Source organism: Grampus griseus (genome assembly GCF_964374135.1).
Source record: "Grampus griseus genome assembly, chromosome: 2".
NCBI lineage: Eukaryota > Metazoa > Chordata > Mammalia > Artiodactyla > Delphinidae > Grampus > Grampus griseus.
Window position 1 is genome coordinate 110,049,512 of NC_139018.1, and position 14,987 is coordinate 110,064,498.

At 52.5% G+C, this 14,987-nt stretch overlaps 1 protein-coding gene across 3 annotated transcripts in view; it reads left to right on the plus strand.

Moving 5' to 3' along the window:
- SMAD3 (SMAD family member 3) overlaps positions 1-14,987 on the plus strand; it is a 119,473-nt gene that overhangs the window by 77,898 nt on the left and 26,588 nt on the right. For all 3 annotated transcript variants that reach the window (XM_082681181.1, XM_082681179.1, XM_082681180.1), the window contains exons 2-3: positions 13,669-13,862; positions 14,455-14,586. In XM_082681181.1, the coding sequence (XP_082537307.1) occupies positions 13,669-13,862; positions 14,455-14,586 (326 nt within the window). The remainder of the gene's footprint in view (positions 1-13,668; positions 13,863-14,454; positions 14,587-14,987) is intronic.

Sequence of the window (14,987 nt, forward strand, 5' to 3'; positions counted from 1 at the left end):
ATTGTCGCTGCACAGAGGACTGAGTCGGTTGTCGTGACCTACTTGTGAACAAATGTCATATGCAAGCCCCGTGCTCCATCCAGGGGAAGTTAAGTTGGGTCTCCTTGCCCTCAAGGAGCTCCTGTTTTAGTTAGGAAGGGAAACCAGACACACATGGAAGTTATTAATACTTAACCGTCCCAGGCCTTTGGTGCTAAGGGATGATGAGTTCGGTGAGTGGTGGACGGTCGTGTCTGTAAATCTTTGAAGAGGGGAGAACAGAGAGTGGTCATTCTGCAGAGAGAGCCACAGAATGGGATAATTTTTGAGCTAGAGGCATCACTGGGCCTGTCCTAGGGCTGAAGGGAGCCTCTGGACCCCCAGACGATCTCAGCGTGCCGCCGTGGGCCGAAGGTCTCTGGCTTTGGGGACGCGGTAGCCCCGTGCTCAGGTGCCGTGGCTGCAGTGTGTTACCTCTGCTACTTGAGCCGGTTAAGCATTGTGCATTTCCATACCTGTAAAACAGGCCTCCGGATATCTGAGCTGTTTGGGAAGTGGGGGTCTGATGGGCGGTGGGTGGGTGGGTGGGTGGGTGGGTGGGTACTTGGCCGGGACTTGGGTGCGCTGCGTATGGGAGGGAGTTGTGAGTGTTGTGAGTGGACCCAGGGGAGGGAGCTTCACCTGGAAGCTTTTCTGTGCTCCTGAGTGGAGCTGCTTGGGGGGTCTGCAGCTTTTAGCCCAGAGCCATTTAGTCGATGAGACCAGCTTAAGCAGCAGGCAACAGCCACCCTGACTTTTAAGTTCTAAGTCCTCCCTTGTTTATTTGGAAACCCCATCTTCCTGCCCATAGGGGCTCTTGGCTGTCTTAGGTGCAGTTGCCCCCAATGAACCACAACCTTTTGTTTAAGGACATAGGAAGTCTGTCCCCTTAGACTGAAAGGAATGCTGATTGGCTGCCTCAGTGTCCTCAGGCTAGTGATGCCCAAAATATACGGGACACCCGTTCCTTGTTACCGGTTAGATGGAAACTGCTTATGTAAGCTTCTAAAGCTCTGGTCCGGAGAGAAGCAGAGTGTCTGCGGCGCGTTAGAGTTCGGTGTCCTGCAAACGCTGTCTTTTCCGCTTACAAAGGTAGCTACGTAACTTCATGGTCCTTCAACTCACTTCTTCTAGAAATGTGGTCATTTCCCACCCCTCCCTTGCTTCCAGCTCCCCCGCAGCGGCTGCCCTGAAAGGTTGGAGGATTCTAAAAACTTTGGGGCCGCTTTTAAAAATAGGGAAACGTGGTTAAGGCTGAAATGCGGGAATGTTCCTTTCCTAACCCATATTGTATGGCATTTCACTAGGCATGGTTGTAAGCTTGGAGCTTGAGTGAGCGCTTCCGGAAGCCTTACCTCTCAGTTTGAATGTCACAGAAGGCTGCCAGGTTTGCCCTTTGCTTGAATGCTCTGTAGCACTTGTGACATTGTTTTATCTCTCTGGCCAGTGACTCATAATTAAGGAAGTCAAAACTGAGCAATTAACACAAAACCTCCTCATTTGCCCTCTTCACCTCTCCCCCGCACCCCCAACTCCCCTAGTCACGAACACCCGCCTGACATTTTCTATAAGTCTTTGGAAACTTTGATTTGTTTTGATAGGATGAGGCAGCCAGTGATCATCACCATCGCCTGGTTCCACTCGTTTAAGCCCAACTGTCTGTGAGAATCTTCTCCAGAAAAAAAGAGGAAAGCAAATCCCAGCCCCAAACGTGCAGTCTGCCCACAGGAAGTGATTCACGGGCTCGGTTCATGCAAACCTGATGGGGCAGGAGGTGGGAGGCTGGGAACTGGGTCTGGGAAAAGACAGCCCCGGAGAGGATACTCAGACCTTAATGGTTTCTGCTGGAAGAAAGTGAAAAAACAGAATGACTAAGAGTCCTGTAAAAAGAATTGTTTGTTTAGTGAAGTGAGTTAATACTGAAGTTCACTGGCAGATAAGACAAGAGAAATAGCAGTTGTCAGGGGAGGTGACTTTTTGGAGCCCTGCCTTTTTATTTTTTAAGAGATCAAAGACATTTCTCAGTCTTGAGGCATTTATTAGTGGAAGGTTGAGATCTGTAGTTCAAGCCCCAGTTTTCTCTTCTTCAGAAAAAAAGGGTCTAAGCTGAGATAATGATCTAATACTCTCCAAAAGCTCTTCTTTTCTCTTTTTACTTTTCCCTCCAAAGTTAGACTTTTGAGGCTAGTAAGTATCTTTCCCTGACTGCTCACAGAGTGTCACGTTGTCAGAGAGAGAAGGAATCCTTCCTTCCTGCATGCTTCTGTCCTGTGGACTTCAGCCTGCCATTTTATTTTCTTTTCCCCCAAATTGAAAATATAAATTAATCCGTTTCCCCAAAGCAGTTTGGAAACAGGCAACCTCTAAGTGCTGGCTGTGTGAACAGCCCTGCTGCAGAGCCAGGACCACAGGAGGCCAGAATCACCCAGTAGAATGAGCAGAGATATCTAAACACACTTAGATTCATGATTTCCATTTCAAACTCCCCGTGTTTTATGAGGTGAGCTTTAGGAGTGAGGGTTGTAATAAAAGCTGGGCTGAAGTGTGCTTTTTTTGCCTTAAGCCCATCAGAACATTGCCAAGGGCTGTGAGTATCCTCAAAGTTCCATGAGTGGTCTCTTTAAATAAACAAATAGATGATCTTCAGACTTAATTCCATTCTTGAATGTTAACTGGCAGAGTGAAACGGCCATGCAGAAAGTTCTGTGTAGCCCGGCAACGATTCTTTCTCCTTGTTTTGGTAACCAGAGACCAACCCAGACTTCTGTATGTAGCATCTTCCCTTTTCAACTTGAAACCTCTGTGTTCCTGCCGACACTCGAGAAGAAGCGATTCCCATCAAGTTGGTTCTTGGAGAAGAAAAAATTTATGAACACCAAAGCTGTGAAATAGAAAGATCTCAAAAGAAACACTCCCTTTCCTCCTCCTTGTCTTCTCCCCCTCTTCCTCCTTCAAGATTTAACTACTTTCTTTGCATGGGTGAGGGGGAAGGGAAGGGGGTACCATGACCATGGTCTCACCAGAGCCCAAGGAGAATCTCTGGTTCATACAGAATGATCACTGTGCTTTGCAGGCATGGGCAGCTGGGTTTGGGGTATCACACCCAGGCTACAAAATAGGACACTGCTTCTTGCCGATCTGGGCAGCGTTAGGCAAGTCACTCAACGTCACATGAATCCTTCACCTGGGAGTGAGGAGACCCACCCTCTGGGATCCCTGTATCCAGTGAGATAATGAGTGAGAAGTGCGAGATAAACACCTGCTCTGAGGTATAAATTCCTTCTGTTTTCCCCAACCTGTGCCCACGTCCAGAGCACTTCCTTAACCCGCGGGTTCTCAAGGGGCCTAGGGGAGTGACTTGGCCCCCTGGGGGACCTTAGGCAATATCTGGAGACAATTTTGGTTATCACAGCTGGCAGGGGGCGCTACTGGCATCTAGTGGGTACAGGCCAGAGATGCTATGTAACCTACGATGCACAGGACAGCTGCTACTCCCCTACCCCCAACATAGAATTATCTGTTCCCAAATGTCAGGAGAGCTGAGGTTGAGCAACGGGGTGGGGGTGGGGGGCTCGCCTTACTCATGGCCCACTGTTGAAAGTTTCTTGGTGTACGTGTGCTTTACAGATGATTATGATTAAGCCCAAATTTCTCCAAATCAGCCTCCTTCTTTTCTAGGACGTACACACTCTGCACATCCCTGGCCCCTTGGGAGGAAAGAAGCCCCGAGGTCCAGATGATGGGTTTCCTGTGGGGTCCAGCCCCCCTGCAGAGGGCAGGATGAGGTGTTCCATGGCTTCTTCCTTCCAGGGTCTGCCCAGGGGGCTCCTGCCACCTCTGGGGCTCACACTCGGGCCCTATCTGCTTGGAGCACTTGTCACGGACCTGAGCCAACTGCTGTGGAAAGCTCTCGAGGGGAGGGGAGACTCAGTCCAGTGGGGAGGAGTGAGGGCCAGCTGCTGGTCTGGAGTACAGCATGGGGGGGCTTGAGGCTGGCATTTTATGGGGTGTCCCCCAGTTTGGCAGCCTGAAGCACCGGATATTATCCATCGGCAAGTTCAGATGGGAATTGGGTTGTTCTTTGTGAAGTGGTTCAGTGACTGCTATCAGGGGTTGTGAAATCCTGTTTTCAGCTCCTCGCAGACCAATGTAAACTGGAACCTTAAAAAATGTGCTTAGCATACTTAACAGAACTTGCTGAGGACACTTATGAAACTGGGCTGGGGCATGTGGTCACTGTAGCAGGGCTTAACAACCGAACCTCAGTTACCCGGATCGCCCCCCGCCCCGGGTCTGGTTCCTCCTTTGTGGAGCCAGATGACAAGAAGGGGCCGATGTTGGAAATGTCGCTTTTTATTTAAACTCTAACAAGCGTCTGGGGAATCGTATATTCAGTGTACAGCTCAATTTCTTCTTGTTTGTAATGGTTTATTTTAATATAACTTCAAACCTCAGAAAGTTGCAGCGATGGGACAGGAATCATAGTACACATCCTCCACCGAGAGTCAATTTTTTTTTCCATCCTGAAGAGTCAGAAATTTGGGCAGCTTAAGATTTAGTACAACAAAGACAAAATTATGTTTTGTTGCACTCGGCTTACCGCGGGGAAAGTGTGGACTCACATGCGTTTCTCAGACTTCATTGGTGGCAAGGCCTGGCTACAGTGAGATAGCAGCTGGGAGGCCGCCTTCTCGCTCTGTGTTCAGTTGCTGGGTGACCTTGAGGTGCTTCATCTATCAGTCTGTTTCCTCAACCACAGAAGGAAGGGATTGGTCCAGATGCTCTCGAGGTCCTCATGTCCCAGCTGTCTGTAGTTCTCCAGAGGAGGTTTTCAGGCAGACACTTAGCCGGAGTTTAGCTGACCAGGACGTTTTGTTCCCTGAATGTTAGGCCTCTGTGTTTTGTCACCTGCAACCTTGCGACTCGACACGTGACCCCTGTGCAGTACTTCTGCCTGGAACAAAGGATGCTTTGGTTTTCGCTGTGTTGACCAAAGGGAGAGGATCCTAGGTGAACCCCCAAATCCAATGGCCCTCTCGGCAGGAGTGTTTTCAGGGCTTTCATATTTGATCTGTCAGACAGCTGTACCGGGCTGTCCTTGGCAGGGAAGAGAGAAAGGCACATTCTGACACTTGCGTATGAAGGAGAGGCAAAGTGGGAGATCTGAGAGCAGACACTGGCACTTAAAGGCCAGATGGAACCAATGGAACTATGGCTACTCAATGAGCAAGTCGAAAAAGAAAGCTGGTCTCCGGAAGAAGCTAGAAAGTTTAGTAGTGTGTGTGTTTTAAGTAAAATGGGTTTCAACAGAAATACGATTGTATTAACAAATTTACTTTCTGTTCGCTTCTTGGGCTCAGGTAACCAGAACAGTGCCTGGGATTTGGTAGGTGTTCGGTCACTCTTTGATGATGGATAAGAAGTCAGTTTCCCTGGTAGGGAGGCAGCATAGACCCGCACAAAAAGCACTGTTTACCTCTCCCTCTCACCCTCCTTTTCTCAGCACTGGCCTGGGCTTGACTTATGGCCCTGCTCTTGTACAAGTTATACGACTTTGGGCAAAGCCCTTAGGTTCTCTGAGCTCACTGAGGTTGAGCCATGTTTGCACTCTCGCATCGCAGCAGTGTGCCCGGCGCACAGTTTGTGCTGTGAATATATCCCGGTGAGTTTCTGGAGCTTACGTGCTCAGCTCACAGTTTTCTCCCCAACCCCCATGTCGAAGTCCATTGGTATTTCATGTCAGCCCCCAGATGGCTGTGGGTCCGACATCACTGGTCACAGGGACGTGAGTGGCATGTGGGCCCTGGCCCTGCCTCTCCGCCCCGAGTGTGCTGGCGGGCGTCACCTCACCAGCAGCTCTGGACCCTGGCATGTCCATGTCCTTGCCTGTGGCTCCCACCCCCATTTTGGGATACTTTGGGATACATTTTGGGTCCCACTTGGAGCCAACGGGAGGAAACCTAAGTTCCTGCCGCAGGAAATGGTTCGGCCGGTGAAGAATATATTTAAGGAATAAAACCTCTGTCAGAGGAGCTTGAGAGGGTTGCTGGCGAAAGGCTTTTGGGGGTCTCTCATCAGGAAGCCACTGGGTGTGGGGCGAGACCTCAGCCCAGAGGCGGATGCCTGGGACTGTGCTCTTAGCCCCAGCTGCTGGTCTTGGGGTTACGACGAGGAAGGGCTGGGTCAGGGAGAGGGGTGGGTCATACATAGACCCTTTTCTGCAGCGGAGCACGCTTATGGTAGCGTCAGCTCGGAATGAAGACTTATTTATTGGTTTTACTTAAGATGGGCTTGGTACCCTGTAAGGCTGGGGAGAGTGTGTACCGGACACATCAGCTAGATTAGATGCAGCAGCTGAAACTCCCAATTCACCATTAATCCTTTGGTAGGCATTGCTGTGTATTTTGAGTGGGACAGAGGGAGAAAAGGAGCCCTACGAGGGATGGCTCTGGGCAGCCCAGACTTGGAACCAAAAGGAGTGGCCGCCAATGCATAAAAGGACGTGCACGAGATGCCCTCCTTGTCGTGAGTTTGGGAATTGTAGGGCCCGGAAGCAGGGGCCTGGACCAGATGACTCCTGGAGGGTGCTGCCGGGCCAGCCTGGTGGTCATGTGCTCGCGAGCTGGAGAGCGTGCCTGTCTCCCCACCGTCGGGCCCAGCCTGGCAGCCAGGAGAGCTGCCCTGTAGCTGCAGCCTGGGTGCAGACGGCTGTGTGATCCTAGGAGGCGAGCCTTGCCTCTCAGATGCAGCGGGTGCATAGTGAGGCGGGACTGTTACAAGACTTGACTTACGACCTGACTGCATCGTGGTGAGGCTGCTCTGAGATAAGGAGCCCGGAAGCCTTGTGAAAACTAGAAGCATCAGGCCTCCCGAGGCCTCACCGTGGCCCCCTGGGCTGTGCACACGGATGGCCAAGGCAGGGGAAGGGGTCTGGTATTTTGGACCTCCTACTGGGAACCTTCTTTACCAGACGCTGTCATAGTAATAGGAGTAGTGGTAGTTATACAACAATAATGACAATGGATTAGTGCCATTTATCGTGTCCTAACGATATGCCAAAGGCTTTCCCTAGAATGTCGTTTAGTCCTCCCAACAATCTAGCGAAGGGACTTACTTCAGATGAAAGATAATCAAGACCAAGACATTATAAGCCATACGATCAAGTTTACATAGTTATTGACCAGAGTCAGTATTTGAATCCATGTTTATCCAGTCCAAAGCCCTTGCCTTTTTTTTTTTTTTTTGGAAATGTATAGTGGACATACAACAAACTGCACATATTTAAAGTGTACAACTTGGTAACTTCTGACATACGTATACACCTGTGAAACCACCACTACAATCAAGGTGGCAGATGTAGCCTTTACTCCTTGATAAGCCCCCCTCCCATGCCCGCCCCCCATCACCCCATCCCTAGGCAACCGCTGACCTGCTTGCCGTCATGCAAATGTAAGTTTGCATTGTTCCTTTACTTTAAATTACTCTGCATCATGTTACGCAAACGGAATCGTGTCTGGCTTGCTTCGCTCAGAGTGATTATTTTTTGATTCATCCGTGTTGTTTGTATCCATAGTTCATCCTTTTTTGTCGCTGAGTGGTAGTCTTTGTATGGCTGTTTCACAGTTTATTCATTCACTTGTTGGGAAACACTGGGTCATCTCCAGTTTGGGGCCATTATAAATACAGCTGGGACGAACATTCACGCACATGTCTTTGTGTGGACAGATGCCTTCACTGCTCTCGGGTAAGCACTTAGGGGTGGGCTGAGTGGATCCTATGGTGGGTTTCTGTTTTGAAATTTTAAGAAACTTCCAAACTGTTTTCCAAAGTAGTTGTTGTGCCATTTTACATCCCCGCCAGCAGCGTACGAAGTTTCCGTTGCTCCACATCCTTGCGTGTGGCACAGTCTTTTACGTAGCAGCCATTCTAGTCATGATGGAGTGGCATCTCGTTGTCGTTTTAGTTTGCACTTCTCTAGGGACTAGTGATGTTGAGCACCTTTTCATGCACTTGTTTTGCAATCTTTTTTATCTTTTTGTGTAGCGTCTGTTCAGATCATTTACCTGTTTTGTTTTTTAATGGGTGGTTTGTTTTCTTAATAGTGAGTTTTCAGAGTTCTTTATATTCTGGAAATAGGTCTTTTACCAGATACACGCTTTTTGCAAATATTGTCTCCCAATTTGTGGTTTGTCTTTTTTATTCTCTTAACAGGGTCTTTCAAAGACCAGAAGCTTAAGCTTTGATGAAGTCCAGTTTATCAACTTAAAAAAAAAATGGAATGTGTTTCTGATGTGGTATCTTTGCCCATCCCAAGGTCACAGAGATTCTCTCCCATGTTTTCTATTAGAAGTCGTATAGTTTTAGGCTTTTTATTATGACCCACTTGAGTTAATTTTTGTATAGGGTGCAAGGTACAGATTGGATTTCATTTTCCTTGCATGTGGCCATCCAGTTGTTCTGCCATCATTTGTTGAAAAGACCTTTCTGTACAAAATTGTCTTTGGGCCTGTGTCGAAAATCAGTTGTCCATGTACATGTGACTATTTCTGGACTCTCTGAGCTTCCATTGATCTGTACCTTCCTTAATTTAAAAAAATTTAAGTTATACTATCAAAATGATTCATGTATGTAGTTTAAAAACTCAAGAAGTCCTTGAAAAACTCAAGTCTCTCTTGAATTTTTAATTTACATTCTTATTTTTTATTTCCAGGAGTGCTTTTCAGTAGTCTGTAAATGTTCCTGTTTTAGGATTGCAATAGCTCATCTCCCCGAGAGTAGTTTTTGTTTTATTTTATTTGGAAGTTTTCTTCTGCTCCCTGCATTGTCTCAGACTTCTTTTTTTTCTCCCCCACTTATTTCTATCTCTGCGCCTCCTGTTAGAGGCTTTCTTTAAATGGCTGGGGATTCTGGCCTTGCGTTCACATTTGAGAGCGTGGCAGTAAAAAGCCGATTGCCTGTTCTGTGTATGGTGGTGGGAGGGGCCTGTTGGCAGGTGGGCTTCCCCGTAGGGAGAACTGGCAGAAACAGGGCCGTTTAGTTGGGGAATCCCCAAATGTCAGTATTTCAGGTCTTTTCTTGTGGACTGAGCTGTTTAATTCCTCCACAGGCAGGGATGGGGTAAGCAAGGGAGCTGAGCGCTCCGTTCATGAAATCCTGTTTCCTAGCCCCTGTCTGACCTTCACCCGCAGCCGTGCCCTGGTGGCCCTGTCTAGAGCTCCGCTCTTCCATTCATTTTCGGCAGAGAGCAGACCTGTCTCTGGCAGGGTTGGGGAGGCCCGGGGGGAAGGAGCTGGGATCTGCCTGCCTCTTCTGTAGACAGTCAACCCATCCTCCTGTTCCCAGCCAAGTCTTGACAAGTGTGTGGTACCTCCAAGTCCAGACTCTTTCCCAGGTTCACTCTGCTAAGTCTGTTCCCGTTCGGCCATCTGCTTTCCACTCTCCTCTCTGCCCATTGTCTGCTCTCCTCTCCTACCCATTGTCTTGGGCAGGACAGGGATAAATGCATCCATTCAGTTTGTTGTATTTGACCGAAGGACTTCCTTAGCCTCTCCTGCCCCTCTCTCCCACCCTTTCTCCCTCCTCCCCCTCCCTCCCTCCTCCCTCCCTCTCCTTGTCCCCTCCCCCTTTCTCTTCCCCCTCCTCCCCTCCCCCTCCCCCTGTCCATCTCCCTCCCACTATCCATCACTTGCCTCCACCTTCCCTCCACCTCCCTCCCATCATCCCGTCCTGTGTCCCCTCTCCCTCCTCCCTGCCATCCCCTCCTTTTTACTCCCCCCACCCCTTCTCCCTGCTCCTTCCTCTGGGCCTGGAGCGCTCTCTGCCGTACTTCTTCAGGTAGACAGCCAGGCTCTTCAGGCCCTGAGAGGAAACAGCCCATGTAACGCAGAAAGGACTGGATGAGGAATCAGGACACTGCAGTCTCTGCCTACAGTTGTGATGAGCCTTCTGCGCTCCTTCACCACATCCTTGATTCTCCTTCCCATCCCTCAACTCCCAAAGCCCATAAGGGCCACATCACGCCCAGACCTTGGCCTCCGTCACATTACGTGTCTGAGCCCCGTGTGCCCCGAGGTGTCCCATTTCTGCCCACTCCACACCCTTTTCCCCCTTGCAGGCCCTGGGTCACTCTGGGTCTCTGGCTCGGCTGTCCCAGTCCTGGGGGTTAGGATGTTAGGGCGGCGTGTGAGCGTCGCTCCACGTCAGGAGTGCCCAGGGCGTCCTGTCCCCGCACCTGCCCTGCCTGAGGCGCAGGCCCAGTGCAGGGCTGATGGGAACTTGGCCTTTCGCGCCCTCTCTCAGGCCGTCTGCCCCGTGGAAGCAGGGACCCTTCTCTTGCGTTGTCCACCATCACCCCTCCTCCTGCTCTGTGTTACTATTTTTTTTACATCTGTGATTCTATTTCTGTTTTGTAAATAGGTTCATTTGTACCATTTTTTTTTAGATTCCACATATAAGTGATATCATATGATATTTTTCTTTCTGTCTGACTTCACTCTGTATGACCATCTCTAGGTCCATCTGTGTTGCTGCAAATGGCATTATTTCATTCTTTTTATGGCTGAATAGTACTCCATCATACATACGTTCCGCATCTTCTTTATCCATTCCTCCGTCAGGGGACATTTAGGTTGCTTCCAGGTCCTCGCTATTGTGAATAGCGCTGCGTTTTTTTTCTTTTAAAGCAAGAGGGCTAACCCTTCCATCAACCAGGTAGGGGTTGGGGGCTCCCTCCACAGCCCACTCTTTCCTCGCTGCTGGTCTGAGCCTCTCTCCACGGCCTCCCCCTGCAGAGGCCACTCCAGATGTCCAGCTGGCTCTTTGTTGGGGCTTTTGTCCAACACTGAAGAGCAGATGTGCCCACTTCCCTATCTATGGGCACACGGTGGCTTTGCAAGAAAATGGGAAGAGCTGAGTCCCTCTCTGTCCCCACACATCACCTCCCACTCTCCCTTTCTCTCGTTCTCAGCCCCACAGCTCACCTCACTTCTCCGGGGCCGGGTTTGCGGAGTGGCCATCGTGATGGGGAAGAATAACGGTCCTGTGGGTGCTTCACGAAGCACTTTTGAGTGGATACTGAGCTGCGTGAGGTCAGGGGCAGCAGTGGGGGGAGAATGTTCCATTTTACAGATGAGGTAACTGAGGGTCCTGGAGACTTCAGGACTTGCCCAGGGTCTCACAGCCAGAAGAGGAGAACCTCCCCTTGACCCCAGTTCTCATGAGTCCACATCTGGCCATCTGCCTTCTGTATCTCAGGGGCGAGTCCCAGGCTGTCTTCTCTCGTTCTGCCTCCTAATTACTGTTTCTGGGCTGTCGGGGTTCCTTGGTCTGGGACCCCACAGGAGGGAGGTGATTACATCCTTTGAGCTGCCCTGAGTCAGCAGATCCCTGTCAGTCCCTGTGCCCAAGTCCTGTTCTGATCTCTGTCTGTCCTCCCCCCTGCCCAGGCCAGTGCCTTGGAGAGTTTGATTGGATTCCTGTTTCTCTCTCTCTGGTTGGTGATTCTGGTTGCATCTGGCAAGCCCCTCCCTCGCGGAGTGTCCATAAATTCCATATATTCAGGAAAATGGGGGCCCTTAGTTGTATGGGGGCAGGGAGGGAGAGCTTCAAATGCCCCTCCAGCAGGCCTGCCCAGCTATTAGAAGAGTCCTGCCCGCTGGCCAGTGGGGTCCTAGGACGGGCCGTCGTGAAGAAAGAGCAGTACTGCCTCTGGGTGCCTCCTCATTTGTTTTTGCGGTATGCAGGCCTCTCACTGTTGTGGCCTCTCCCGTTGCAGAGCACAGGCTCCGGACGCGCAGGCTCAGCGCCCACGGCTCACGGGCCCAGCCACTCCGCGGCACGTGGGATCTTCCCGGACCGGGGCACGAAGGGTGCCTCCTTATTGATGAGCGTCCACCTCACCCACTCTGACTCCCCACTACCCCCAGTCTGCTTGTCCCTGCAGCCAGGATTATCACGGGGCCTGTGTCTCGCGTGCGCACACTCAAACACACTCTCAGCCCACTTACACATCTCAGAGGCTTCCTGTGGCTTTTAGAAAACAGGCAGAACCTCTCACCATGGCATCTGAGACCCTGCAGGAGCACCCCTGTCTGCTCCCCCAGCCTCCCTCCTCTCCGGTCACTCTGGCCTTCATTCTGGTATTCCTCCTCACCGTGTTTTCCACCTTCCCAGGGCCTTTGCACATGCTCTTCTCTCTACTTGGAGTGCCCTCCTCCCGTACCCCTTGGACTACTTAGTTCTTACTTATCCTTCAGACTTCCTGGTCAACCACCACCTCCTCAGAGATGCCCTGTCCCGCCCTTCAGTGCAGCAGGGTCCCCAGGGTCATATGCACTTGTGGTTCCCTGCACTTCGTTTGTCATTGTAGCTGTCCTGATCATGTGATTAATGTCGGTCTTGCCCACGGAAGTTCTGTGGAAGCAGGGACCGCTCTGTGGTCTCTTTCACTCCCTTTCCCTCACCACTGTAACCCTAGTGCTACACAGAGTAGGAGGTCATTAAAGACTTGTTAGATGAAGGACTCTGTGTGAACGGAAGCTCCTCACCTGTCTAATACCTGGCGTTGCTTGAAGCCTCTCACCTCCCCCTCCAGATGCCTCCTGCCTCCGACCTTACTCTTGTCTGATGGCGCTTCTGCCACACAAGCTCCCAGCCGTCATGGCCTGTGGCGCTGCTCCAACTTTCTTGTCCTGCAGATGACCTGGGGATTTTAGAAAGAGGAAGAATCTGATATAGTGGGTTGGGGTAGCCTCTGAGATTTTGCCTTTTTCACGAGCTTCCGTGGACCCGTGCTGCTGGTCCACCAGGGACCACACTCTGGCCTGGGGTGGGGGGCGCGGCGCCAGGTCAGCTGCTCAGAGGCTAGGTCACCACGGAGGACGCGGTTTGCACAGGGACGGGACACTGCCGTTGGGGGTGGGTTCGGCCCAGCCGGGCCGGGGACCGTGACAGAACCAAGTCACAGGCTCGGTTCCTGCTCTGCTCACGCACGACCGCTTAGGCCTTAGCTCTGAACTGGGACGCCTGGGGCAGCCTGCCAGCAGCCCTCAGCTGAGAGGGACTCCCGAGAGGTCTGCCGCGTAGCCTCTGACCAGTTAAAATTCCCCTTCGTTGCCTTCTCTCCCTCCCTGCCTTATCACAAACACCAACTGAAAAAAAGAGCGTCGGGTTTTTTTTTTTCCTGGTTTCTCATGTGTGAGAGAGGAACTGGGTGAGCGTGGAAAGCGATTGGGGGGGGGGGCTGTGTGCCGTCACCCTCCTCCTCAGCATCACTGTGGCCCTCACGTCGGCTCCTGAAGGACTCGCGTCTCCTAGTTCAGCCCTGTCCCCGCTGCACACCTCCACCTGGCCCCGACCTTTCCAGAGCATGATTCGCTGTCGTTCCCCTCGTGGGGCGGGTCCGAGGTCAGCTCTGCCAGCCTGGGAGCCCTCGGCCTTGCTGGGTGGGCCTCTGTGTTCTTCTCCTGGACCCCTTCCAGCACACACAGAGCTTCTCTGATCTCCTGGCCCTCTGCGTGTGAGACAGACCAGCGGAGGGGAGCTTCCTGAGTCTCTGCCAGCGAGCTCTCATGGAGCTCGGCAGGCCAGGCTTGGGAGGAGGCGAGCCAGACCCACTTCACTGTCTGTTTCTGCCCCTCCCGTTCCCGGCAGGTCCCTGGATGGCCGGCTGCAGGTGTCCCACCGGAAGGGGCTCCCCCATGTCATCTACTGCCGTCTGTGGCGATGGCCCGACCTACATAGCCACCATGAGCTGCGGGCCATGGAGCTGTGTGAGTTCGCCTTCAACATGAAGAAGGACGAGGTCTGCGTGAATCCCTACCACTATCAGAGGGTGGAGACCCCAGGTACGCCGCCTCTGTAGGGTCTGCAGCTACCTACATGGCATTGTCCTCCCCCTCTTTCCCTCCCCACTTCCCCCTCCCTCCCTCCCTCCTTCCACCTCCCCTTCTTCCCCCTCCCTCTCCCCTCCCTCTCCCCCTCCCCTCCCCTCCCTCTTCCCCTTTCCCTTCTCTCTCTCTCCCTCTCCCCTTTCCCTCTCTCCCCTCCCTCTCCTCTTTCCCCTCCCTCTCCCCCTTTCCCCTCCCTCTCCCCCTTTCCCCCTCCCTCTCCCCTTTCCCCCTCCCTCTTCCCCGTTCCCCCTCCCTCTCCCCTCCCTCTCCCCTTTCCCCTCTCTCCCCCTCCCTCTCCCCTTCCCCCTCTCCCCCTCCCTCTCCCCTCCCTCTCCCCTTTCCCCTCTCTCCCCCTCCCTCTCCCCCTTTCCCTGTCTCCCCTTCCCTCTACCCCCTTTCTATACCCCACTCTCCCTTCTCCCTCCCCCTTTCCCCTCTCTCCCTGTCCTCTTTGTGAGGAAGGGCCTGTGGTGCACTTGGGGGTGCAGGGGCTTTGGTGCCAGCCTGGCGTCGACACTGATCCACCTCTGCTGTTTCCCCTGGACAGTTCTACCTCCTGTGTTGGTGCCACGCCACACAGAGATCCCGGCCGAGTTCCCCCCGCTGGACGACTACAGCCATTCCATCCCCGAAAACACTAACTTCCCCGCCGGCATCGAGCCCCAGAGCAATATTCCAGGTATGCACACGTGGGCAGTGAGGCCGGCCCAGGGGGCGGGGGCCAGATAGACCCGTCACCCGCTCTCTGCACACACGCTGGGCCGAGGCCCCTGACTCAGAACTGCATCCCTGTGGGGAGAGGGCCCGTGGCCTTGGCTCCCCACTCGCTAATGATGCTTTTCTTGGCACGGAGGAGCGGCGGCGTGACCCTCCCGCCGGGCCTCAGTGCAGTCATTTATTTTGGAAGCGGAAATAGCAACGCTGTGTTTCTCTCACCGCCCTCGCGGCCGGGGCTGGAGTTCAGGCAGGATCCCCGACAGTCTGGGGGCTGCAGAGGCAGCGGGCGAGCAGAGGGCCGAGGGCCGGGCAGTGTGCGGAGAACTGGCCCTGTAAGTAAGCCCGGGGAGGGTTACAAGCTGG